Below are 21,960 nucleotides of genomic sequence, written 5' to 3' on the forward strand. Positions count from 1 at the left end.
TTTGCATTTGGTTGATTAAATTGTGCAAGAGTCCTCCTACAATACCTCAAGATTTTTTTTCATCTTTCTTCGTAATATGATGCAAATTATGTGTTTAATGATATGCAGTGGATCAGTAGACTTCACATCATGATATTGCTGATTTTGTAATGATGTAGACTTTCTGGAGGTAAAATATAACTTCTTAACTGTAATTGTAACTCCTGTGGCAGTAGCTTCAAGATTTCTACTCCACTGAATACAAATGTTAACTCTTCTTTATATTGACTTAGTCTAATAGGCAAAATCCTTTGTGGCACAGTGCACTCTGATAGCTTTTTGCAATGTAAATCAGTAATTAGGTTATGAAAGATGGCTTGCTGACTGTAAGATGTGTTTTGTTACTTGTTAATGCAAGATAATACTGTGCAGTCAAAGTAAAATAAACAGTCTTGTTAATTTTAGAGGCAAAAATGATTGTTTTCTTGATTCATTCATTTTTATAGCAAATATTCTGTTTAATTTTTGCCACCTAGATTTGCAGTATAGCACTAGTTAGAACTAGAGAGTGCTGGTAGCTCCTCTTATTGTCATCTTATGTTGAATGAATGCCAAAATTTGAAGCTGTAAGCATACTTTAAAATATTTCTAAAAATTTTGAAAACTATTGGTAGCATACTGGCCACATGATTTGCTTTGGAACGTTTAAATTGCTTAGACTGAATTTTACATGTTATAGAATCCATCATAATTGTGTATCATATACAACTATTGCTGACAACTGAAAAGATTAAATACGTCCTAAGAAAGTCTTGAAGCAGTATACCAGCATGTGCTGCTCTTCAGGTGGGGGATGCTATGTCTGGTCTGGATCATATACTTAGTATGGATCTTTGGTAGCATTATGCAGGCTTTATACAAACTTTGAAGTACTTAAAAAAAATCTATCAAGAAGAAAACAAAACCTTAATAAATGAGAACATGTTGTTAAACATTACCAGTTATTGGCACTCTGACAAAAATTAGCTGAATATGTTGACTAAGGTAATAAGACCTTATTTGGCTAATAATATGATAAAATATATTTTATTGAATATACAGTACTATTGTATTTATGGAAAACACGAACTTCCTCTACCATTCTTTTATTTCTCACAAGGAATGCACAGATAATGAATGCATGAGAAGAAATGCTATATAATTTGTATGACACCATTATAAACGTATGTATTGGTTTAATCCTGCTAACTTTTGTAATTTTATTCTTTATTGTATTAAAAATAGTACATCTGATTTATGGCAGTAACTCATGATATAAGAGCAACATAAATGACATTCTTAAGACTTATTTTCAATCTGCTTTTTAAAAAAAATACAATTTTAATATGAAATCAAATGTTTACATAAACTAGTTGTATCATTGTTGTTTGCAGTACCACTCTTTGCTTTTTCTTAGTACATATGTATGTTCTTGGTTTTGCTTCTTTTCCACTTTCAGTATGTTCTTGAGCTTGTCTTCAGTGCTGTGTGTTGAAGAATTGCGGCCTGTGATACGCCTAGTTCTGCTTTCTTCGTCCACCTCATATATATTTTCAGCTGCATATTCCTATCTTCCTGTCTTTTTGAGGGGAATCCTCCTGATTTTCTTTGAGAAATCTTACTTTTTCCACAGAATAACATTTAGAATTTAGCATGTTGTCGATTAGATCTGACGCTTAGAGGTAAATGCTTTAAATACAAAAGAACAAAAATTATGTAAAGTAAAAAAGAACATTTGCAGTCTTAATTTTTGAGCAACAGTTTCTGTTATTGGTAATCTTCTTCAGTTTGCTGTAGCTAATTGAGGCTCTAACATGTCTTGATGTACATGTACTATCCCCAGTTACTCAGATAGTATGTTCTGATAAAGGTGACCTCATTAGAAGAAATGTTTTCTTTTTCTTAAACAGTGTCATAAATATACATTACATTTGTTTAAGGCATCCTGTGTCTTTGAAGTCAGTTCAATGTACAACATAGTGTCAGCTCATTAACATTGGATCAAAGTGTATATTAAATTTCTGATTAAACATCCCCTCTTTCGCAGCTAGGAATAAACACAATTATAACTTCTTCCTTCCTGGTGTTGGTTTAAGATTAACATGTGCCCAATTTTAGTGAGTTTGACTGTTGCTCCTAGCCAGCTGGGTAAACAGACTTTAAGGAAATGAGGTGAAGTTTAGCATACAAACCTTTTTTCATAGTGTTCAAAACTCCTTACATCTGTTCTAATTAACCCTCTTTTTGTCTGGCTGATGATTAGGTTTAATATCTGTGTTACTCCAGGCTTGTTTAACATTTCAACCAGTGCTCTCCTTGGGCAATTAAAAGCTGCCAGTACAAATATGTCAAGATAGCTGGAATTGGACTCATTGGTGATACTGCCTACATAGAAGAAATTTTAGTGGGTATCTCACTAATGAGAATCAAAGATGGTGTGCCCATAATGACTATGAATTTTGTTGGGGTTTTTTGCCAACAAAATTCAAAATAAGGTAATTTAAGAATTACTCTTGTTGTTTAAAAAAAGGAAGATACCTGGCAGAAAGAAGGTAACCTTTTTTTCTTCAGCCTTAATCTCCAGCGGATACACAGCCCAGGTTGCAGATTGTACTTGTTTGTCGGTAGAAGGAATCCTATCCCCACCACAGCACTGCCACACAAATTATGTCTATGCTACATGGTAGAGTCTGGGTGTGAGTGTGGGTGAAAGTATGATGTGCCCTGAACTCAAATTTGTGTTTCTGCATGATAATGAGAGTACCTCTACCTTTATTGTGGTCTGCTATTCTTTACTGAGTGAGTCATCCTGGTTGTCCTGTAGTCCTGACTGTATGCCATATCTGGTCCTTCACAAGAAGCGTGCAGCTGAGGTACTGATTTGGGGGGGTCTTTTGGACATGACATTAACAGAAGGAGTTATGGGGGCAGATTGTGACAGGTTTGAGTTGAACCCATGCAGCCAGACTGCTGCCTTGCCTTGCTGTACAGCAAGCAGGTGGCTTCTGGGTGCAGAAGGAGGTTATGAACTCTGTGGACTATGCGCAGTCTTGGATTGGTTCAGTTTGGAAGTTTGGCTAGTTTGGGCTTGAACATGTGTTCACACCTAAGTTTAGAAAACTTTGCACATATAGCCAAATTGTAGTTACCAACTATACTTCTGTATAGGAGTGGTAGCTGATAGTTTGTGCTGTTACTTCATCTATGTCCCGATCTTTTCCATCTAAATAGAATTCTTTTGCCAGGGTTTTTGTAGGCTGGAGGAGGAAATACTCCAAGTCTTCCACCTCTGCAGTGGAATCATAAAACTTCTCATAGATTACAACTTTTGGTTATAGAGAAGATTAAATGTGACCCTAGACAACAGCTGGATACAAAATGCAGAAAAGGAAAAGAAAAAAAGAAACATAAGAAAAAAACCTGCCATATTTCAATGTGATACCTTGAATGTGCATTGGAAGAAATTCTCTAATTGCTTTATTTTACAAAGATAGTTATATGACTTTAAGTAGATATTCTCCCCTTCAGATTTACAATATAAAAGATTTGGAAAGAACATCCTCTTAAATATGTGAAATATTTTAATCTTATAATTGAGTTTTTGAATTTTGCTTTGAAGATTCTGTTTGATAAATTTGAAATAAGAAATCTTTCAGTAGAGACAATTCTTCTAACTTAAATGGTAATTACTGAGTCTGGCTGAAGCATGTTGATTACTACAGATACAATTAGTTTGAGTGCAGATGTCTGAATAGAAATGCATGTTTCTACCTGTTTCATGCATCACAGATACTGTGTTTATTTCTGTATTTTTTCATACTGTAGTTGGCTGTGAATGCCCTTCATGGCAAGTAGTTTGATCTGTGTAAAAGAATACTTTCCCTGTAGTAACATGTGGAAACAATTTGATGGAATAAAATGAGAAGAAATTAATCATAGTTATTCTGAGCTTCTTTCACTGGTACATAGCCAGACCTAATTTAGACTGAAATCCTTAGGAGATGGTGGTGTTTTGTAACATATAAATAATCTTTCACCTAATAAAAAACATTCCAGGACATATTTGTAAACTGTCAGATACCTAGCTTGTCTAAATTAACATCGATTATTATTGTTACGTAGTTGAACAGTGTCCTAATGCAATCCTTGTCTTCATGGAAAAGCAAGATAAAATTGTTTGTGTATTTACCAAATTCACCTCTACAAAATTGACTTTAATGGAGTTCCAAGATGGATGTATTTGTCCTACTAAGTGTGACTAGCCCCACAATCTCCAGCATACAGTTTTGATGAAGTCAGCTCCTTTGAAGTGATGAAAATATATTTCTAATATACTTCTATTTCCAGTGTATATATGCAAGACAATTTTATTTTTCTAAGGCAGGATGACTAAATTATTTGGGAGTCTTGGTTCAGTACTATTTTGCTTGTCACAGTTGAAAACAACTCTGATTAAAGAATTAATAAATATGAATATTGAGAAAACATTAAAAACATGAGAATAGGGACATTCTTTTAAAGATAGCACTCATAAGCTATGCTTGTATGTGTTTGACATCAGGTCTATTCCTAAGTAAATTTAAAACATTGAGTCTAATGGAGTTAGGGTGAGTGAGATATAAAATGTACATTTACTTAATGCTACTAGACAGCTGAGAAGATAGAAAGCATAGGGAAAATGAATTTCAGGGGAGATAGAGGCTATGAATGGAGAAGAAAAGTATTGTTGGTGTAATTAAATGTGGAAGGGAGGCATGCTAGAAGGATGGGAGAGTCTGCTCATTTAGGACTAGACTCTGTAAAGTTTTAGACTGTGATTCCCACTCACTTGAAATTTAGGGTTGCAAATTGGCTGTGTAAGTGAACTTTTTGGGTCTTCATCAGTACTTGGGGACAGGGGCATGCCAAAGATGTAGCATACTTTTTTTTTAGTATGCCAGCCTGCAGGATCTGTGGTTGTCTGAGCTTGTTACCACACTGTTGTAAAACAAAAGGAATTGTACTTATGGTATTTTTCGTAAGGATTTTGTGCCACCGCATTTTTTTTTTTCTCTTCCTAGTCCATATCACTCAACTTGTTGAGCTTTGCAGCTGGTTAGCATTGTTGTGTTTCAACTCTGGCTATCAAAAATGACCAGATCAGTGATGTGGGTCTGTTGGTTTTCATGCTCTTTTGGAGCTTCTGGCTCTTTGATAACTTGTTCTTGGTAGGTTGTATTCTAGATGTGGAGTGTTGGTCTCAGCTGAATAATGCACTGTGTGTTGGGGGTATTTGTAATCTGGATAATTTCTTGCTTGTCATATAAGCTCCATCTGCCCCCCTAATCCTTTTGGAAATTTTAGTGGGTTCTGTTTTGTGGTTTTTTTTAAATAAAATGAGGATTTTCAGTTTTTATGAATATTCAGTAAAAATAAGCTATACTGCATTGTGTCAGTCAGGTTGCTATGTTGTGTGTAGGCTTCTGTGGCCTAAACATTCGTACTTCATTTTGTAATAAAAGATGTCATCAATACTGCTTGGATTTTACTCTCCTTGTGTTGACTGTGTTGTCTGATCTTAAAACACACCCTGGTCATGTAATCACTGAATACACACATCTAAAAAATTTCTTACCAGAATAAAAGTATGATAAAATAAGAACAATACAGTGTTACTGTTTAGTGGAAAGGTGCATTAGTATGCCTTGAATCTATTGAAAATATTTATGATAACCTATTACACTGACCTGCATGATGCACTTCATTCTATACCTTTTTTTCAGTCATCATCAAATCTTTAAATCTTGAATGTATGCTATGCTCTAGGCAGTTATGCAAAAAACTGAATGCAAAACTGAGAACATGTTTGTAAACATTTTTGATTTGTGCTGTTTAAAATGGGTTATAAAAGACACCTGTTGTTTCTAAAAGCATCCAGAGGCTGGTTCAGTTTTCAGCAAATGGATGGATGAGCTTGCTTCTGAGAGATACCAGTCTGTCACTTCCACTGCAGTTGATGGAATTCTGCATTCTCAGGACGTTTTAGGATTGTTTTAAGGAAATGATAGATTAAAAGGATGGGTTTTGTTCTGATATTTTGTCTGCAAAAGAAAACTAACCGGTTAGCATTATTTGTTTCAATGTCTGTTATGCTATGAAAGAATCTTTTAAGAGCTTGCCCACAGATGTTTTGATACTTCAACTAATTTATTTAATAAAATATACAAAAACGGGGGAAAGAAGTGTATGCATTTCCTGGACATGCCAGATTCACCAAAACTAGTGCTTGACTGTCTTTGAAGTGGAGTGGCTTGAAGGCTGTAAAGTGTACATTTAAAAAATTCAGCTTAACTATCCATTAACTATCCACTTCACATTCAGGAAGGGTGTATGATGCATTTTGTGTATGATTTTGAAAGCAAAGCTACTTGAGATCTGGGTCAAAATGATTAAAAATTGGAAGATGAGTACTCTGGGAAGTGTTAGTGTAAGACCCACTTGCTTTAGATGCAGAGGATGTTTATTTTGTGGTAGGCTAGTTCAAAGTGAAAAAAAAAAAGGGTCTGTAAAACTATAGTGACACTACCAAGTACTTTTAATTTTAAATGAGGACAGATTTTCTTTTTTTAATTAATTTTTTTAAATTCATGTCTGAACCTCTTGCCTGAGAGCCGGGCCAAATACCTGTACATTCCTGACATAAATAGCAAGTCAAAGCTTCTCGAATTAGAACAAATAAAATTCAAATACCTGAGACTCAGTATATACTCTCTTTACTTATATGGACATAATTCTTTGTTATTGATTCATAACCAGAAAAACAACATGGAAATTCCTTGCAAAGAATGAAATATTTGGTGTTGTAGCTGAATAGACATAGACTAGCTGGGTGATTGTGTTCTTCGCTTACACTCCACAGTCATCAGTGGCAAAAGCTCCTTTTGATACCGTGGTGCTTCATTGTATTATTTGCCCTACTGTGCCCTAATGTTTAAGTTTCTGAACTAAAAAATGTGGTCTTGTAGCCCTGTCTTAAGTACCTAAATTCCCTGTTTAGGTCATTGCAAGACTGCTAGGAGTGGAATTCAGAAGAGGCTTTGTGCTGAATAGCTTTGTGCTGAGTAGGGAGGACGCTTGCACTAAGCAGAAGGAAATACCACAGAACGAGCCATACATCTTAAACTGTGCCCCTCTTTGGCCTGTATATGAGAACAAAATTCACAGCTCAATTCTTCTGATTTTACATGTCAAATATTATGTTTACACCATGAATGAAGATACCCATGAGCCAATTTTGGAAGTAGAAGCACTTGCGGTGAGGTCTGTGTAAGCCAGTTTGGGTTTGGCAGTACTGCAGATGCAAGGTTTCCTGTGTTAGGATCTCAGCTCTCTTGTCCCATATGAAAACAGCACAGGGCATACAGAGGCCAATATTTTCCTTTGCTTGATCCCAGTTTCACCCAGTTTGAAAGTGGCCTTAGGAACTAATGTAGTTCTTGTGTCGCTGAGGTGGTGAACTCAGCCCTGTGTTGGGTCACATCATCTGGTTGAGGGAGCCTGTGTGTGTGTACTGAGACAGAGGAAGGTCCTGCAAAAAGGTGAGCCAGTACTGAGCAAAACAACCAACCAGTTTCTGTATCTTGTCTCGGGATTTTAAGGTTTCAACTCAGTGCTGCATCTTAGCAAGTATGCTCTAGCTCATAGATTCATGGCTTTTGGACCCCAGCTGCTCATCACATGAAGGTTTTCTGTGCAGTAGAAGCTGCCTGGCTTTAGTAAGTACTAGAGCTCTGCATTCTGCTTTTAGAGCATAGAGCAGTCATGGACTGAGTTGTCCTTTTTTGAAATAAAAGCTGATTTTTTTTTAATCAAATGACTGCTAGTTATCCTGTTACTGCATACATAATAGAATTTCCCTTGCATGATCAGAAGTCAGCCATAAATCTTATTCTTTGTATTAAACTTCATGTTTTCAGTCCATGTCGGGTATAGTTTGAGTGGACTTGCTGCAGAAGGCATCTTATTGTGCCTGACTTGTGATTTCTCATTGAAATGGAGGGAAGACAGGTGAGAAGCTCTCAGCCTGCCACACTGGACTCAGAGCTGGGGTAATGTAAAGCAAAAGTGTAGTTGTTTGAAAAAATGCCATTTGTTAAATTTTAGGTGCCATGAAGCTTTCAATTACTTGAGAAGTTAATTGGGGTTTTTAAAAAATGATGTGTTTGGATTTATTAGAAATTAGATCTTCTTGAATCTTCTGGAAGAGCTAGGCCTCAGCAGAGCAGGAGATGTGGTTCAGTATTGTCACAAAGATACAGATACAGACATTCATGAATTTTTATTGTGCAATAAACCAGATGTCAAGAAAACAATGGGTTTCAGAGCTCTTTTAAGATATAATTTTGAGTATTTCAATTTTATTTAGAATTGCAGTTTGGTTTTTTGTTCCTCAGAGTGCGTGTTTCACTTGTGAGATTTGGTTACGCAAGTCACATTGTATTCTCTTGGCCTGTTTTATGCTTAAAATGTAACATGACATGACTGTTAAAAACTGTAATAAAATATTGGATCAGCCTAAGAAATCCTCTTTTGCTAACTGGTTTTCTGGAATTGTAACTGTTTCAGAAAAAAAAATTCAAATAGACTTAACTAATTACAGAAAAGCTGTGGCTAGCATGCTGCTCTGTCTCTTTTCCCATGACCTTCTAATTTTATAATTTTTTGTGTGTGTGTGTGACCAATTAGAATATGACGGCAGAGCAAAATAACATAGTCCAAATGCCCAGCAGCTGGGATATAGAGGTAATAATCCATGTCCTGGAATGATAGGAAACAGAGAGGGGACAAGTTGCAGATAATTTAGTCTCTCTACTTCTGCTTATGCACAGCTTTTCCTCAAAGTACATCTGTTAAATTTCCTCCTCATTTAATACATTGATGTATTACTAAAATTATAGTGGTGTTCAGTTTTGTCAGTTTGTCTTTTCTATTACAGAAGTAAAATTGATCCTGCCTAGGACAGAAAGATGGACTAGATGACCTCTTGAGATCCTTTACAGGCAGTTCTGTAATTTCATAGTTCTCGCTGATCTTTCTGTACCATGTTTTGCCTTTGAATGATACTGTTTTGCTCCATGTAGTGTTTTATATAGATAGCTCTTCCCATGTATTAGAAAGAAAAAGTGCTTTTCAGATTTTGAGGAAGTGGTTCAGATATTTCTCTTGTCAAATGAATCTTTTGAATCTTTTCTCTCCCTTCTCCCTGCCCTGGTAGCTCGTGCATAACAGAACTCTTTGGACATTAGAAATTGTTTCACATCTCTGTCCTCATTTTGTAAAAGAATGAACTAAGAAGCTGTATTTTAGAGCTCATAAAGTGCTCAACATGCTGACTGCATTCCTCTCTGTTTTATTGTTCAGCAGTGTGAAAGGGGGAGGGAAGACAGCTAGTTCTTTCTCTTCTGAGAAGAAAAAAACTTTGGGCTCGCTTTTTATGTCTCATTCCACCACTGTATGCTTATCTGAGGTCAGAAATAGTGTAAGAATGGACAGGACTCATGTATGAGGGCAGGATTTGCCAACAGAAGATAAATGAAATCAACAATAACAGTGCTCTTATTTTATGTGATGAGACCTATTTTTTTTCTGTGTCAAAGCTCACTAGGCCTCAGAAGATCTTCTGTGACTGCAGTGAAAAGTGTCAGAATTCACCATTGGGAATAGTTTTCTAGGTATACTGATTTAAGATGTTGTATAATTCCAGATGTTTTGGAACAGCATCAATTATTCTTTTTTATTACTCTTAAAAATAGATAATAAACAGTATAGTGTAAGGATGCCATTCTCAGTGGTTAGCATTGTTAGGGAGCATGCTTTTTGCCCTGTGACTCGATAAGCAATGTTCTGCCATTGCATCCTTTTCTTCATTATTGTATGGACAACTCTTGTCCCAATTGCCTTTAGCTTCATATAAAGTTCATGTGAGCATTTGATAACTGGCTGATGAAGTGCGGGTAACCTTCTGGTATCAAAATGTCTAAAACCAGCTAGAAGAGTTCTGTTTCAGAGATGCCATAGATCTTTAATACTATGTATTGATGAAAAGATCAGAGATACATGTTTAATTGGTTTAAAATCTTAAGCAAAACCAAGACTGAAATATAAGCATTTAAATGTCTGTTCTGGGGCACCGTGCTGCCACATATTGAATACTTTCTGATGTATGTAGTGTGTTTGCAGTGATTTCGCTGGTAAGTGTGGTTGCTCAGTATTTCACAGGGTGAATTCAACATGGAGGAACAAGCTCAATTTTCTGAAACTTTTCTTGTTGCTTATTTCTGAGCAGTTTAGCCAAATTGAAATCTGTGAAAGCAGTAGGTGGTGTGAATTGTCAAGACCTCTCAGGTGTGTCTCCTACTGTTTGATATCTGAATAGGCCTAGACCTGTCCTCACAGAAACCACCTAATATGTGTGTAGAAGAAAGTCTGAAAAACGAACATCTCAGATCTGTACATGTTTTGCAGTAGATGTTTATGAAGGACTTAAGATTTTTTTTTTTTGTTATTGGCCCTCTGTTTGTACTTACACAGTCTTCCATTGCTATATTCATATTAAAAGTCTCATACAGACTAAGTAGTATGACTTATGCATTATGAGATACATAAAAGATAAGTAGAAAATGTATTTTAAAACTCTTACTTTTTTTAACTGCAGCTATCTGATATACATTAATATTAATAACATTTAGGCCTCTCTTTGTGTTTTGTTCCACAGGCAGCAGGAGCAATTCGTCCTCTAGTTTCTACTGTTATTGCCTCTGCTGCAGATGGCTGTTTAGACCACTCATTGGAACGTGCTAGGTACAGAGCAAGTGAAATGCCTCAGGCTTTCTTGTTTGATATAATCTATGAAGCATACCGACAGGTAAGACTTTGAGACTTTCTAAGACTTTTTTCCATTTACTTGAGCTAAAAAAAAAAAAAAGTTATCTTTATTTCTCTTACTTCAAAAATAGAGTTTCAGCATCTATTTCAGATCACATCAAACTGTATGCGTATTACTTCTCTGTAGTCTTTTGATGAAAATGCTTTATTATTCTAATTTATTCAAGTTTTTCGATTATCAAACTGCCAAATACAAGAGGGGGTGAGGGATCTAAACTATTGGAAAGATAGATTTGCTTTGATTTTTATTGTGCATTAAACAGATTACCTAAATGAGTGGGTTAATGTGTTTAAAGTTAGGTATGTATTAAGTATGTATTGTTGACTGAGGGTATGAGAGTTTTGGATGCACAGTGTAATAATGACATGTAATAAAATGATGGTATACAGGCTGTTCTAAAATATTGGGATAATATTAACTCGATACATCTCGGTAAATAAGTGTTTAGTTTGTTTTGTGTTGTGTGTGTATTGTATGTACTTTGATTAGTGGCTGAAAATAATATTTACTTGGTCTCTGTTGTATTTCTCCATTTTTTTTCCTAATATATTGCTTGATCAATAACATGATCTTTATTTAAGAAAATAAAAATTGTGTGTAGTGTATTAAATCCTGACTCTTCGCCTTTATACCTCTTGAAGACTGCTTTCGTTTGCCCCACCCTGCATTCACAGTTTACTGGAAACGCTCCAGGCTTTCGTCTCAGCCTTCTACTTCCTTTTCATTCGTCACCTTGTGGAAATTGCCTGTCCTCCAGGTATATTCCAGACTGACTGGAAGCAGAGCATTTCTTCATTTGTCACTTGGAAGGACTTATTTTGCACTCCAGTAATGCTGACAGTCATGCTTCCCATCAGTCTCATTTCTAGAGTAAACAAGCCCAAATTACTGATATCCACCTTCAGAGAGTACATAGCTTAGAAGTCACCAACAACAGAAAAAATGCATGGACAGGCAATGAAGAAGAAACCGTTGCTTAATTGTTCAGTAATTGTTTTACTTAGAAATGTTGGCGCAAATTCGAGGTCATACCCTTTATGCTTGATACATGAAGCTGTTCTTAGATGCTGAAGATGAAGGGCTGTCCAAGATGAAGAGCTACTCAAGTGATTGGACTAGCTCCAACCTTTTTAATTCTGACAGGAAGCAGGGGGATGTTCTTGGTGTGCATGATAACGCACAGCTGATACTTCTAAGTGAGACTCTAGCTTGAATGTAGTGGGCATACTCGTGATAAAGGCAGCATATATGTGCATAGAACACCTCTCAAGAGGCAACAGCTACTGTTGGTTATGCAACTGTTTCTTTCTTGTTGATGTGTATCTCTTTTTGGCAAATTGCATGTTTATGTATTGTTTCTCAAAAAAAACCAAACCAAAAACCAAAACAAACTCCTTTTTTTTCCTACTGTGTTTGCTCTTAGTTTGGAGATACAGTAGAGCTGGCAAATACATAAAAAGCTTTTACCCTAAATGCCTTGCTCAAAAGGCAACTATATTTGCAGTCCCTGTGCTCCTCTGAATAGTGTTCTCTTGTCACATATGCATTCCATCAGTCTTCTTTTTTGTATCCCTGCTCTTTCAAGAACAAGCCACCAAAGTTGTTAGCAAGCAACCAAGGCTATGGTTCCTTGTCCCCAGTTCCCTTCGCATTGGCTAAATTCTGATCATTTAAATGCTCTGTGCCTTGGAGCTCTGGGAAGGATAACACTTCGCTAAATCTCTCAACTCATATTGTTTGCTAATTATTTATGTTTCAATGGTGCCTAGCTGTCCAAGTCCAGGATTAAGACCCTATTGTTCTGGGAACTGTACAAACAAATAAAAAAAGATAATCGTTGTCCTGAAAAACTTAGTCAAGCTACTGTAGGACAGATTTTTGTAGGAATGGATGCAGCTTATGCTTCCTACATATTTACATACCCATCATTAGTTCCCACAACAACCTGGTGAAGTAGGTTAGTATCATTGTACAGATGAACAAAAAAAGATAAAATAATTTTGTTGCTCATGTTGCAAGTCATTCACAAAGCTGGGAATGGAATTCATTTTAGCTGACTAGGCATGGGATCATGATCCCACTCCTGTGTATTTTATACAGTTGTGACCTTTATGCAACAACAGTGTGGGGAAAATCAACAGTCAAACATGCATTCCTTAGAAAGAAACTGTCCATTTGAATTATTGCTTCAAATAACATAGGCTTTTCAGCTACATTGTGGATAATGTGGAACACTGCTTTTAAACGCCGTCTCTATTTAAATGCATCCTCTGATGTGAGTAGGTAGATTCAGAGAGTTTACTTCCATGTGTGTTCTTTTTCATGAATGTAAGATCTCTGAGTATCTTGACCACTAAGTTGCAACATTCAAGTAAAAGTCAGTTATCTGATCCTTACAGCTTTGCCATCTATATTCTTTTTTGCTCTTCTTGTCTCGTACCAATTTGGGCAGAGCAGACTAGTGCTCCTTCTCCTTTTATTGCTGTTTTGAATGTATTTAGCACTAGAAACGAATAAGGTATTAACACTATTAAAATGTGTAAAAATACTTTTGTATGATCTTCATCAAATTAAAAGTAATTTCCTTAGAAAACTTTTTCTATTTCTTGCTTGATTAAAAAATAATAGTAATGATTTGGGGGAAAAGGCATGCCTTGTACATAAAATTAATTGAAGTAGATACAACAAATGCCAAAGACTGTTTTTTTACAATATTGTCTTTAAATATATGTATACTACAGTGAATTTCCTTTACATTTAGTGCCAAAAATCCAGCACAGATTTTGAGGACGTTCAGCCAGGTTTTTTTGCGTGCATTTCATTGCAATGCATCTCATTTTTTTGTGCTGGATCTCAATTTAGTTTTCACTCTTACCTCTTCTCTGTTGCCTAGAACATACGTATTCCAAACAGATCTTCTTAGTTCAGATATATGTTGCTTTCTGATTTAACTGTGATGATGTCAAGATTTCTGACTTCCTGTTAACTTCTCAACTTTATAGTACTGCTGTTGAAACCTTTTAAATTTTGTTGCTCAAAAATTACATGCACTCCCTTGTCTTTGTAATGACTTTGAGAGCTCGTTAAAACAAAGATTCTTCATCACTTGCATATCTGATATTTAAGCCCCCTTTAAGAGGGATTTTCAAAGGTTAAAAAACAGTACTTTTATTTTTTTAATGTGATTTTTCTGGCTTTGGTTTTTCCTTATTACAACCACTTTGTCAAAAAAAGAAAAAATGTTGAACTGGAAGTGACACCAAATTAGAGTCTGTTTGGTCAGTTACCCAGAAATGGGGTTAAGTATTCAATCCATTACCTCTGAAGTATGCTGTGAAATAATTTCCATTGTGTTTCTAATTTTTGCTCCTGTTGTGTGAGAGAATTAGGTTCTGCAAGAAGGTACACATTATATTATTTTCAAAAGGGTTTCTTGTTACCACTAGTCACATCTCCTTTTACTAAGTGTATTAACTTGAAATCTTCTGTTCTTTGGGATGGTCCTCCTCTCGCAATTCTATAATGTTTCTTGATCCTGATGGGGAAATTATTTCATCTTTCTACTCTGCTATCGTAAGGTAGCCAAGGACTTCTACCGGCAGTGTAGGGTTGGATGGTTTGTTTGTTTTTAATCCCCAGAGGGGATTAAAATCTGAAATGGGAGGAGCAATCCAAAAAATGTTGGTGAGGTACTGGATACTGCTAGGTCTTCTGATGGTTAATTTTGAATAATTTTTTTTAACCATACTGAAACAATAGTATAGATTTATGAAAATATTTCCTTAAAAATAATCTTAGACTTTTTCAGTTAACATCAATTTTAACATCAACTAGTGGTGGAAGCAGCTTTTTTTGGTATGTCTGTGTATATGCTTGAGAGGAAAAAAACCCAGACATTCGGATGTCCCATATTTTTACTTTTTTACTGGGGGAATGCGAGCAGTTTGAGAACCATTGTTGTTTCTTGGCGAAAGAAGAATTTGGAGTACTTTGTGTCTGCCTTTTTGTGATGCAGCAGGTAAGTGGAGGTGCAACAGGGAAGGGAAATCTTTTCAGTATTCTTCTACCTCAAATGATAATTGCACTAATGCAGCAGGATCAGAAGACCACTGTTCAGGAAATAGCTACTCCTTCCACCCCAGAATGGATCAGTGACACTGATTTAAACATCTTTATAAAGTTTCTGTTACATTGTTATACATTTTACTTTTAACTCAGGATACCTCTTGGCCCCTGTATTGGACATCACATAAGCCAGACTAAAAACATTTAAGAGTAATATTGAAGTTAAGCAACTGTTCAGAGCCCACAACAGCCAGTGGAGCTAAAATGATGTCTTGATCTTAAAAGGCCTCACTATTCTGGCTTATGTGTCATTAGATAGAGCGCTTAACTGTAATAAATGAATAGACATAATGGGATTTTGGCAGATACAGGCACGTATCCCTGTATGTAAGGCCGCTTAATCCTTTCTGTTGCAAATCTCTTGTTCAGTTGGTTATATGAAGCATGGGAAATATTCAGTGAAATATTCTGATGTCTCCACTTTGTAGTAGGACTTTGGAATTTGGCGTTGGGATGGTTCTGAGGAGGGAAAAGGATGAATTATACAAGCCTCCTTATATATGCCTGTGAGTGTTATTGTGTCACTCATCATATATATGCCTCCTCACCTCATATTCTTATGAAGTACAGCAATGCTTTCATACCCTTCAATTTGTTAAATTTATAAAATTTATAGCTTTTATTTATATAATGCATGCTTGACACAAGGTGGACAAGTGACAGATGCAAACAACTGCAAGGGGAGAAAGAACTGTATTTATAATGCGTGTGGTATCTTGCAGGCAGAAGGCTTTACCTTAGCCAGGGATTTTCCTTGGGATGTCGGGTAAAAGGCTGTATAAATGTGTTAAGGGGATAAACGTAATGTTGCATCAGTGCTCTTAGTTCTGGTATGTCTAAATTTGTGAGTTCTTGTTTCCTGCACAAGGTAATGAACCATACCACTAACTTTCAGTAAATTTTAGTAGTGGACAAGTTAAACTTTTTAAAATAAAAAATGAAAATCTCTAATGACTAGTAAAACTTGTTGAAAAGTTGTAAAATTGCAAAACCCATGATTTACTTCAATTCTAACCTACCTGGGACAAAACCAACTACTTGGGTTTTTTTTTTTTTTTTTTTTAGGTTAATAGGAATTAAATTCCTGATCTTTGTAAACACATGGTTTTTTTCTATTCTTATCAGCCCTAAGGGAAATCAGAAAAGTTTAAGTGTTAATTGAAAATCCACCCTTTCCAAAGATAGCAAATAAAGGATAAATTCCTTAGACCAGACTTGTTCATTTTTGCTTAAGGTAGTTTCATGTTTCTGTTCAGCTCTTTAAATTAAATAGTAGCAAATGTGAAGTATGATCCTGTAAGCCTGGGAGAAGGAGGGTAGAGGGAAGACTTCACTTACTAGAAGTCAAGTGTTCCCCTGGAGCAGTGTCTTTTAAGGAGTTAGAGTATCAGGAAGTCAGGTAGACTACCTTTTTCTTTTAATCAGAGTAGGCTGAGACTGATTTCTATAATACCTGTTTCTGACATATTGTGAAATGCACAGAGATCTCGGAGATCTTTTGTCTTTAACACAAAGCATCTTGTTGTGTTGTGTCATGTTAGTGTACAAAATAACACAACCACAGTATACAAAGGCTGAAATACCCAAACTTAAAGCATTGTGTATTTGAAATGTATCTGCCAAAGTGAGGAAGGTAGCAGGAACAATTAAAAAGCTTTGCCTTTCCTGATCTGGCAGAGAAAAAACTGAAAATGGAAGCAGAAGAGGAGTGGTAAAAGATCCTGACTAGCTTCTATGCCAGAGATGTAAACAAAAAGCCTAGGGAAGATGATATGATGGTTAGAGAATTGTCAGCATGAATGCTGGGGATAGAATAGAATTGCTCACCAATGTGACCAGTCTGGTGAAGCCGAGGACCTTGTAAGAGGGAAGAGCTACCTACACACAGCTGGAGAAGGGATGGGACATGTTAGAAGGTGATTCTGCAGGAATCCTTGACATGTGGATGGCATGGCAAAGTCTGATCACTATTTAAAGAGAGAGTGATAGGTTTATAACAATCTTAATATAAAAAATAATTTTGATACACAATTTTTTTTCTAGTAATCTTTTATACATTGTTTTACATGTAGCCTCAAGATCTTCTGTACCTGGGAAAATTTACTACAAAAGCTACACCATTTTTGGGGGGTGTTTGTGTTGCATGTGTAGTTAGTTTAATCTTCTGTTGATAGTAGACCTTTTGTAGATTATGGACATTTATATTTAGCTAATCAGAACAATGAAGTTGAAATAAAAAATTAAAAAAATAAAAAAATAGGAACAGGAAACAGGAATATTCATTGAAGGAAGATGAGCTTCAACATGTTTAGAGATGTTTCTCTGATGTGTCTATAACCTCCTTACAGATATCCACATGGAACAGACTGACTTAAGGGATTCTACCTAATCTGTGTAGAAACTATGTAGAGATTAGTACTTTTTGGGACTACACTGAATTAATACATCCGTTCATAGCCAACATTACCTGCTTTTTGGATAATAAGCAATCACATTTACTTATGGGATGTTACAGCATCTGCCTGCATAGAAGAGAGCTGCTATATATAAGCATAGTAATGACAAGATACAAAATAATAGTGTGTCAGGGAGAATAATGCAAATACTTCGATGCTAAATTCTGGGGGGCAGATGTTCTTCCACTCCCCCAAAAAATCATTACAAGATGTCCCCAGATGGGGTTGGGATGGGGAGAAGAGATATTCTTCAAACTGTCCAACCTGGTCCTCAGTGGAAAAAAAGGAAATCCCAAAATTGTTCTTGTCTAACAAACCCCTGAGAATGTTCAGGGAAGATTTTGCCAGAGTAAGAAAGGAAGTTGGCTATTGTTAGGCCCATTGTAGAAATATTTGCTCAAAGTATTGTCTTTTCTGTATGTAAATAATAGGGAGTGTATTCCATGTGGATTTTGTAAACTTCTAAAGTGCTTTTTGAAAGGGCACAATTTTACTGGGATTCTTCTTCAAACATGTGTGAAGCATTTTAGTATCCTCTGTAGCAGGGGAAGTGGAGTCAGCTGTAGCAGTTTTGTAATATTTTGGCATAGGTCAGGCAAGTCCTTCGAGGCAAAATGTCTAGACTGATTTGGGGATTTTCCTGTGGGTTCATTCTTTGTTAAAGAAATCAGTGTCTGTCAAATTAACATTGCCAGGAGCAACAGGCGATTAAATGAACAGTAGCGGACAAATTGTTGACTAAAACCTTAGCAACTGTGGGAGCAAGGGTCAGATTCAGAAAAAGGACCGAAGGGTCAAAATGTAAATGAGGCAGAACTTGGGCATTTAAGTCTAATGTTGGAATCCTGAAAAAAACCACTGCTTGCCTTCTTCCTAAGACTAAAGATATCTGGCACCTTCAAGGCACCTCAACTTTTTTGTTTTTTAACATTCACCAAATATGAAACTTTCTGTGTTCTAAGGCATTTAAGTTGTTGGCAAGGCTGAACAGCTTAATGTTTACCTCCTGTAGACATTCACTTGGAGAAAAAAATTTTTGCCTGATGCTATTCAATCATGAATTGGTGATGTGAGTCAGAGCTGTTCGTTTTTGTAGTGTAAAAACACTGAAAAAGAGATCACCATTGTTTTTAACATATGACAAAAAGTAGATAAGATATATAGATTTTATCCTAAGCTGTAATGGGTTGTTTTTTGGCCTTCATCCTTTTAAAAAAGCGTCAGACATCTTTTATTAAGTGTATTATGTTGTAAGGATAATCAGTTTACCTCACTGTTCTTCGAATGTATTTTGCAGTTTCTATGTGCTCTCTGTGTGTGTATGGAGATCCAGTTCCTTTTCCACCATCCCCAGCTTTGGTCTCCCACTTTGCTTTTGTATTTTGTAGTTATATGTTCAGGTCTTCTAAATATATACCACAACCATTGTTGTGTTTTTCCTAATTCTGCATTCCAGTTTATGTCTATAGGTTTTTCTTCCTTCTCATCAACTGTATTCTGAAATACTGAATCAAGAAATGATTTGTGAATTAGACAAGAGCTAGCTAAACTAATAGTAATCTACTACTTGTATGATTTGTATGAGGACAGTAGTACAAGCCAATGCTCTTCTTTGTATGGGGTCCTAAAGGCGGCATACTTCCATCTGTTTATGAAATGTAATAGGTAATTACAGTTTTAGTGTAACTACCTACTTGGTTGGTCCAAGTCAACCTACTTGGCTGAATAGTAAAGTAACATGGATTATTTCGGTTTGTTGAAATTTCTGCTCCAGTTCCTTTGATAGTATAATAATATAGATATTAATTAGCTGTATACTAGTATCAAGATGGGGAATATCTGTGAGTTTTTCAATGTGCAATCTAAGCATACGAAATAACCTAACAAAGGAAGCCTTTCTGCTGATTTGTCCTTGGGTCATCAGGATTTTAGATCTGATTGTTTGACAAGGAAATCTGTGTAGCTCCTAAATATTGAAAGAAAGCCTAGTATCTCATTTTTCCTTACATGAGAAGTTTTTACTTATTAACATCACCCCTTCATTGTTGTGGTCCATTTCGGCTCGGATTTTATCTCTGGTTTTAGTCCTCTTTAAAAAAAAATTATTTCTTTGGAACTTAGTAGAACCTGAGTTCTGTTCCATTTCATTCCTGCTGAAAATTGGTAATTTTTTGGGCTTGATGCAAAATTGCAACGGAGCTAATTTTTTAATAATGCAGTTTTGCAAAGGATTTTGATCTGCCTTTCTCCATTCATCTTCAGGCTGATGCACACAGACTGTTGCTTAAATGCAGGGTCACCTAAATTAATATCCTAATTTGTACAGTCTTCAGGTTGTAGTTCTGAGATGTTTTCCAAAGAGACTTTACAGTTACTTCATCTGGCATCTTTTTACCCTAGCAGCTTTGTCCTGAGATTTAGAGGAATAAATATTTTTTCCCCTTTCCCTATCCTTAAAACATACCCAATTCTTTTTAAGATTAATATACTAAATGAATTTTGTCAGTAATGCTTTCATTTATTCAAAACCTGAAGCTAGATTGGTGGTCTATTGAGAAAACTGCTAGTTTAGATAGCTCTGTACTTGATTAGTTCTTTGGCACAATGGTGGAGCCAGGATATTGTATGAATCCCCACCTTGCCCTAATTAATTTCTGCCACAAGAATGTTTGGAGAAATTCTAATGCCTTGCATAAGAAAAAAATAAAAAGTTTTTTTGCTAATGGGATAATTACTTCCATTTTATGGCACTCCTCATCCTGTAGGATCTCAAAGCACTTTGCAAATTCACATATTAGCTCTTGAAACTGTTTGGTGCAGTGGTGCAAAGCTGCCACACCCTGGGTGAAATCTGGCATCTCTGTAGCAGTGAAAAGGCATTTTGTCTTCAGTTATAATTTGGAGGGTGTATGCTAGGGAGACACACTGCAATTATTCAAGTTGGAAGTTAGACTGGATTATGAGAGTATTGTTATAAGTGTTACTGGATTTACTGTGATAAGTGTACTGTATCCACAAGAATCACCCATTTGGCACAGGCTCAAAAAATGCTGAATACTGAGTGAGAATCACTGTATCCAGCATATGGGAGACCACCCATCTAAATTGTCATCTGCTGCTTGTTTTGAGAGCGCAAAAAGAAAACAAGGTAGTGATGCTAGAGCTTTTAATCTCTTACCTATTGACAGTTCAGTGTACTGAAAGGCAAGGAAAAGGACCATTTATGATCTTGCATAATTTCAAGAGGTGATTCTCTTAAGTAAATTGTTCCAAGAGTGAATAGTCTTATCTGTTAAAAAAAATTTAAAAATAAAACATGCATTTTAACTTGGCCTGAATTTGGCTCACCTCTGCTTCTAAGCCTGATTAAATTCTCTGCTGGTTGCTTAATTTTAGAACTTGATATATTTAGAAATCTCTTTACTGGGAGAATGTGAACAATCACTTCTTTACATTTTCTTAGAATAACCTAAACAATCGGTAGTTTTCTGCATTGGGACAAGATTTTTTTTGTCTTTGTCTTGTCCATATAACTCTTTTCCAAGTATTTTTCCAATTTACATGATAATTTATTAAAGTGTAAACAATCAGTCCTAACCCAGTGTTTTGACTATTAAGTTGGCACATATAATATTAACATTTTCTTATTTCTTCTTGACATTGTAACTAAAATATGACTTTTTAAAAAGCTGAACTTTTATATGAGGTCTGAAATTCCATGTTCAGCTGCACGCTCAAAATGACCCCTGTGTCCTTTTCTGATGTTGAAAAAACCAATACTCTCATGGTTACTCAGGACTGGTTTTGTGAAGTCAACCTGATTAATAACTAGCTCTTAGTTGCATCAGGTATTTCATCTTTATACCAGTACCATTGTTTATTCTCACCTGGTTTGTATTCTCATTTTCATTATGCTAGTTTGTGTGGACTTCGTTGGAGTAACATTAGGAATGTATCTACTGATGTGGCACAAAGAGAGAAAGACTAAGGTTTGATTTTTGGTGATCCGTTATTGTCTCAGGATTGTATGTGGAAACTGGGACTTTATCAGCAGTGATATTCATCCCAGTTGCCAGTCATATGGACACAATGCATGCCGAGTCCTGGCTGCTGGGGCACCACACTGCAAATGATGTGCTTTAGCAGGTGTCCTTGCATGTGACTTTCACCTTGATTCCACTAGAAGGGAAATGACTTTGAGCTCTCCAGCAGCAAAGTGCATTTTGTATGATTCTGAGTAGGGATGCAGGAAAGACTTGCACCAAAAAGAACCTGTCGTGCACACTAAATTGGTAATGTGGACACAACCCTTGACATTTCTTGGTTTTGCCTACCGGTACCCTTCTTTCCTCAGCAAAGCGCCTCCAGTCATTCTTGATTAAGTTTTCATTCCTTAATAGCAAAGCTGCCCTTTTCCCCCTCTCTCTACAGGTTGAT

The 21,960-nt window shown here is 36.0% G+C and overlaps 1 protein-coding gene across 4 annotated transcripts in view; it reads left to right on the forward strand.

Annotated features, from left to right (window-relative positions):
- CRPPA (CDP-L-ribitol pyrophosphorylase A) overlaps positions 1-21,960 on the forward strand; it is a 122,871-nt gene that overhangs the window by 14,466 nt on the left and 86,445 nt on the right. For all 4 annotated transcript variants that reach the window (XM_052800904.1, XM_052800924.1, XM_052800914.1 and 1 more), the window contains exon 3: positions 10,772-10,921. In XM_052800904.1, the coding sequence (XP_052656864.1) occupies positions 10,772-10,921 (150 nt within the window). The remainder of the gene's footprint in view (positions 1-10,771; positions 10,922-21,960) is intronic.

Source organism: Harpia harpyja, chromosome 1 (assembly GCF_026419915.1).
Source record: "Harpia harpyja isolate bHarHar1 chromosome 1, bHarHar1 primary haplotype, whole genome shotgun sequence".
NCBI lineage: Eukaryota > Metazoa > Chordata > Aves > Accipitriformes > Accipitridae > Harpia > Harpia harpyja.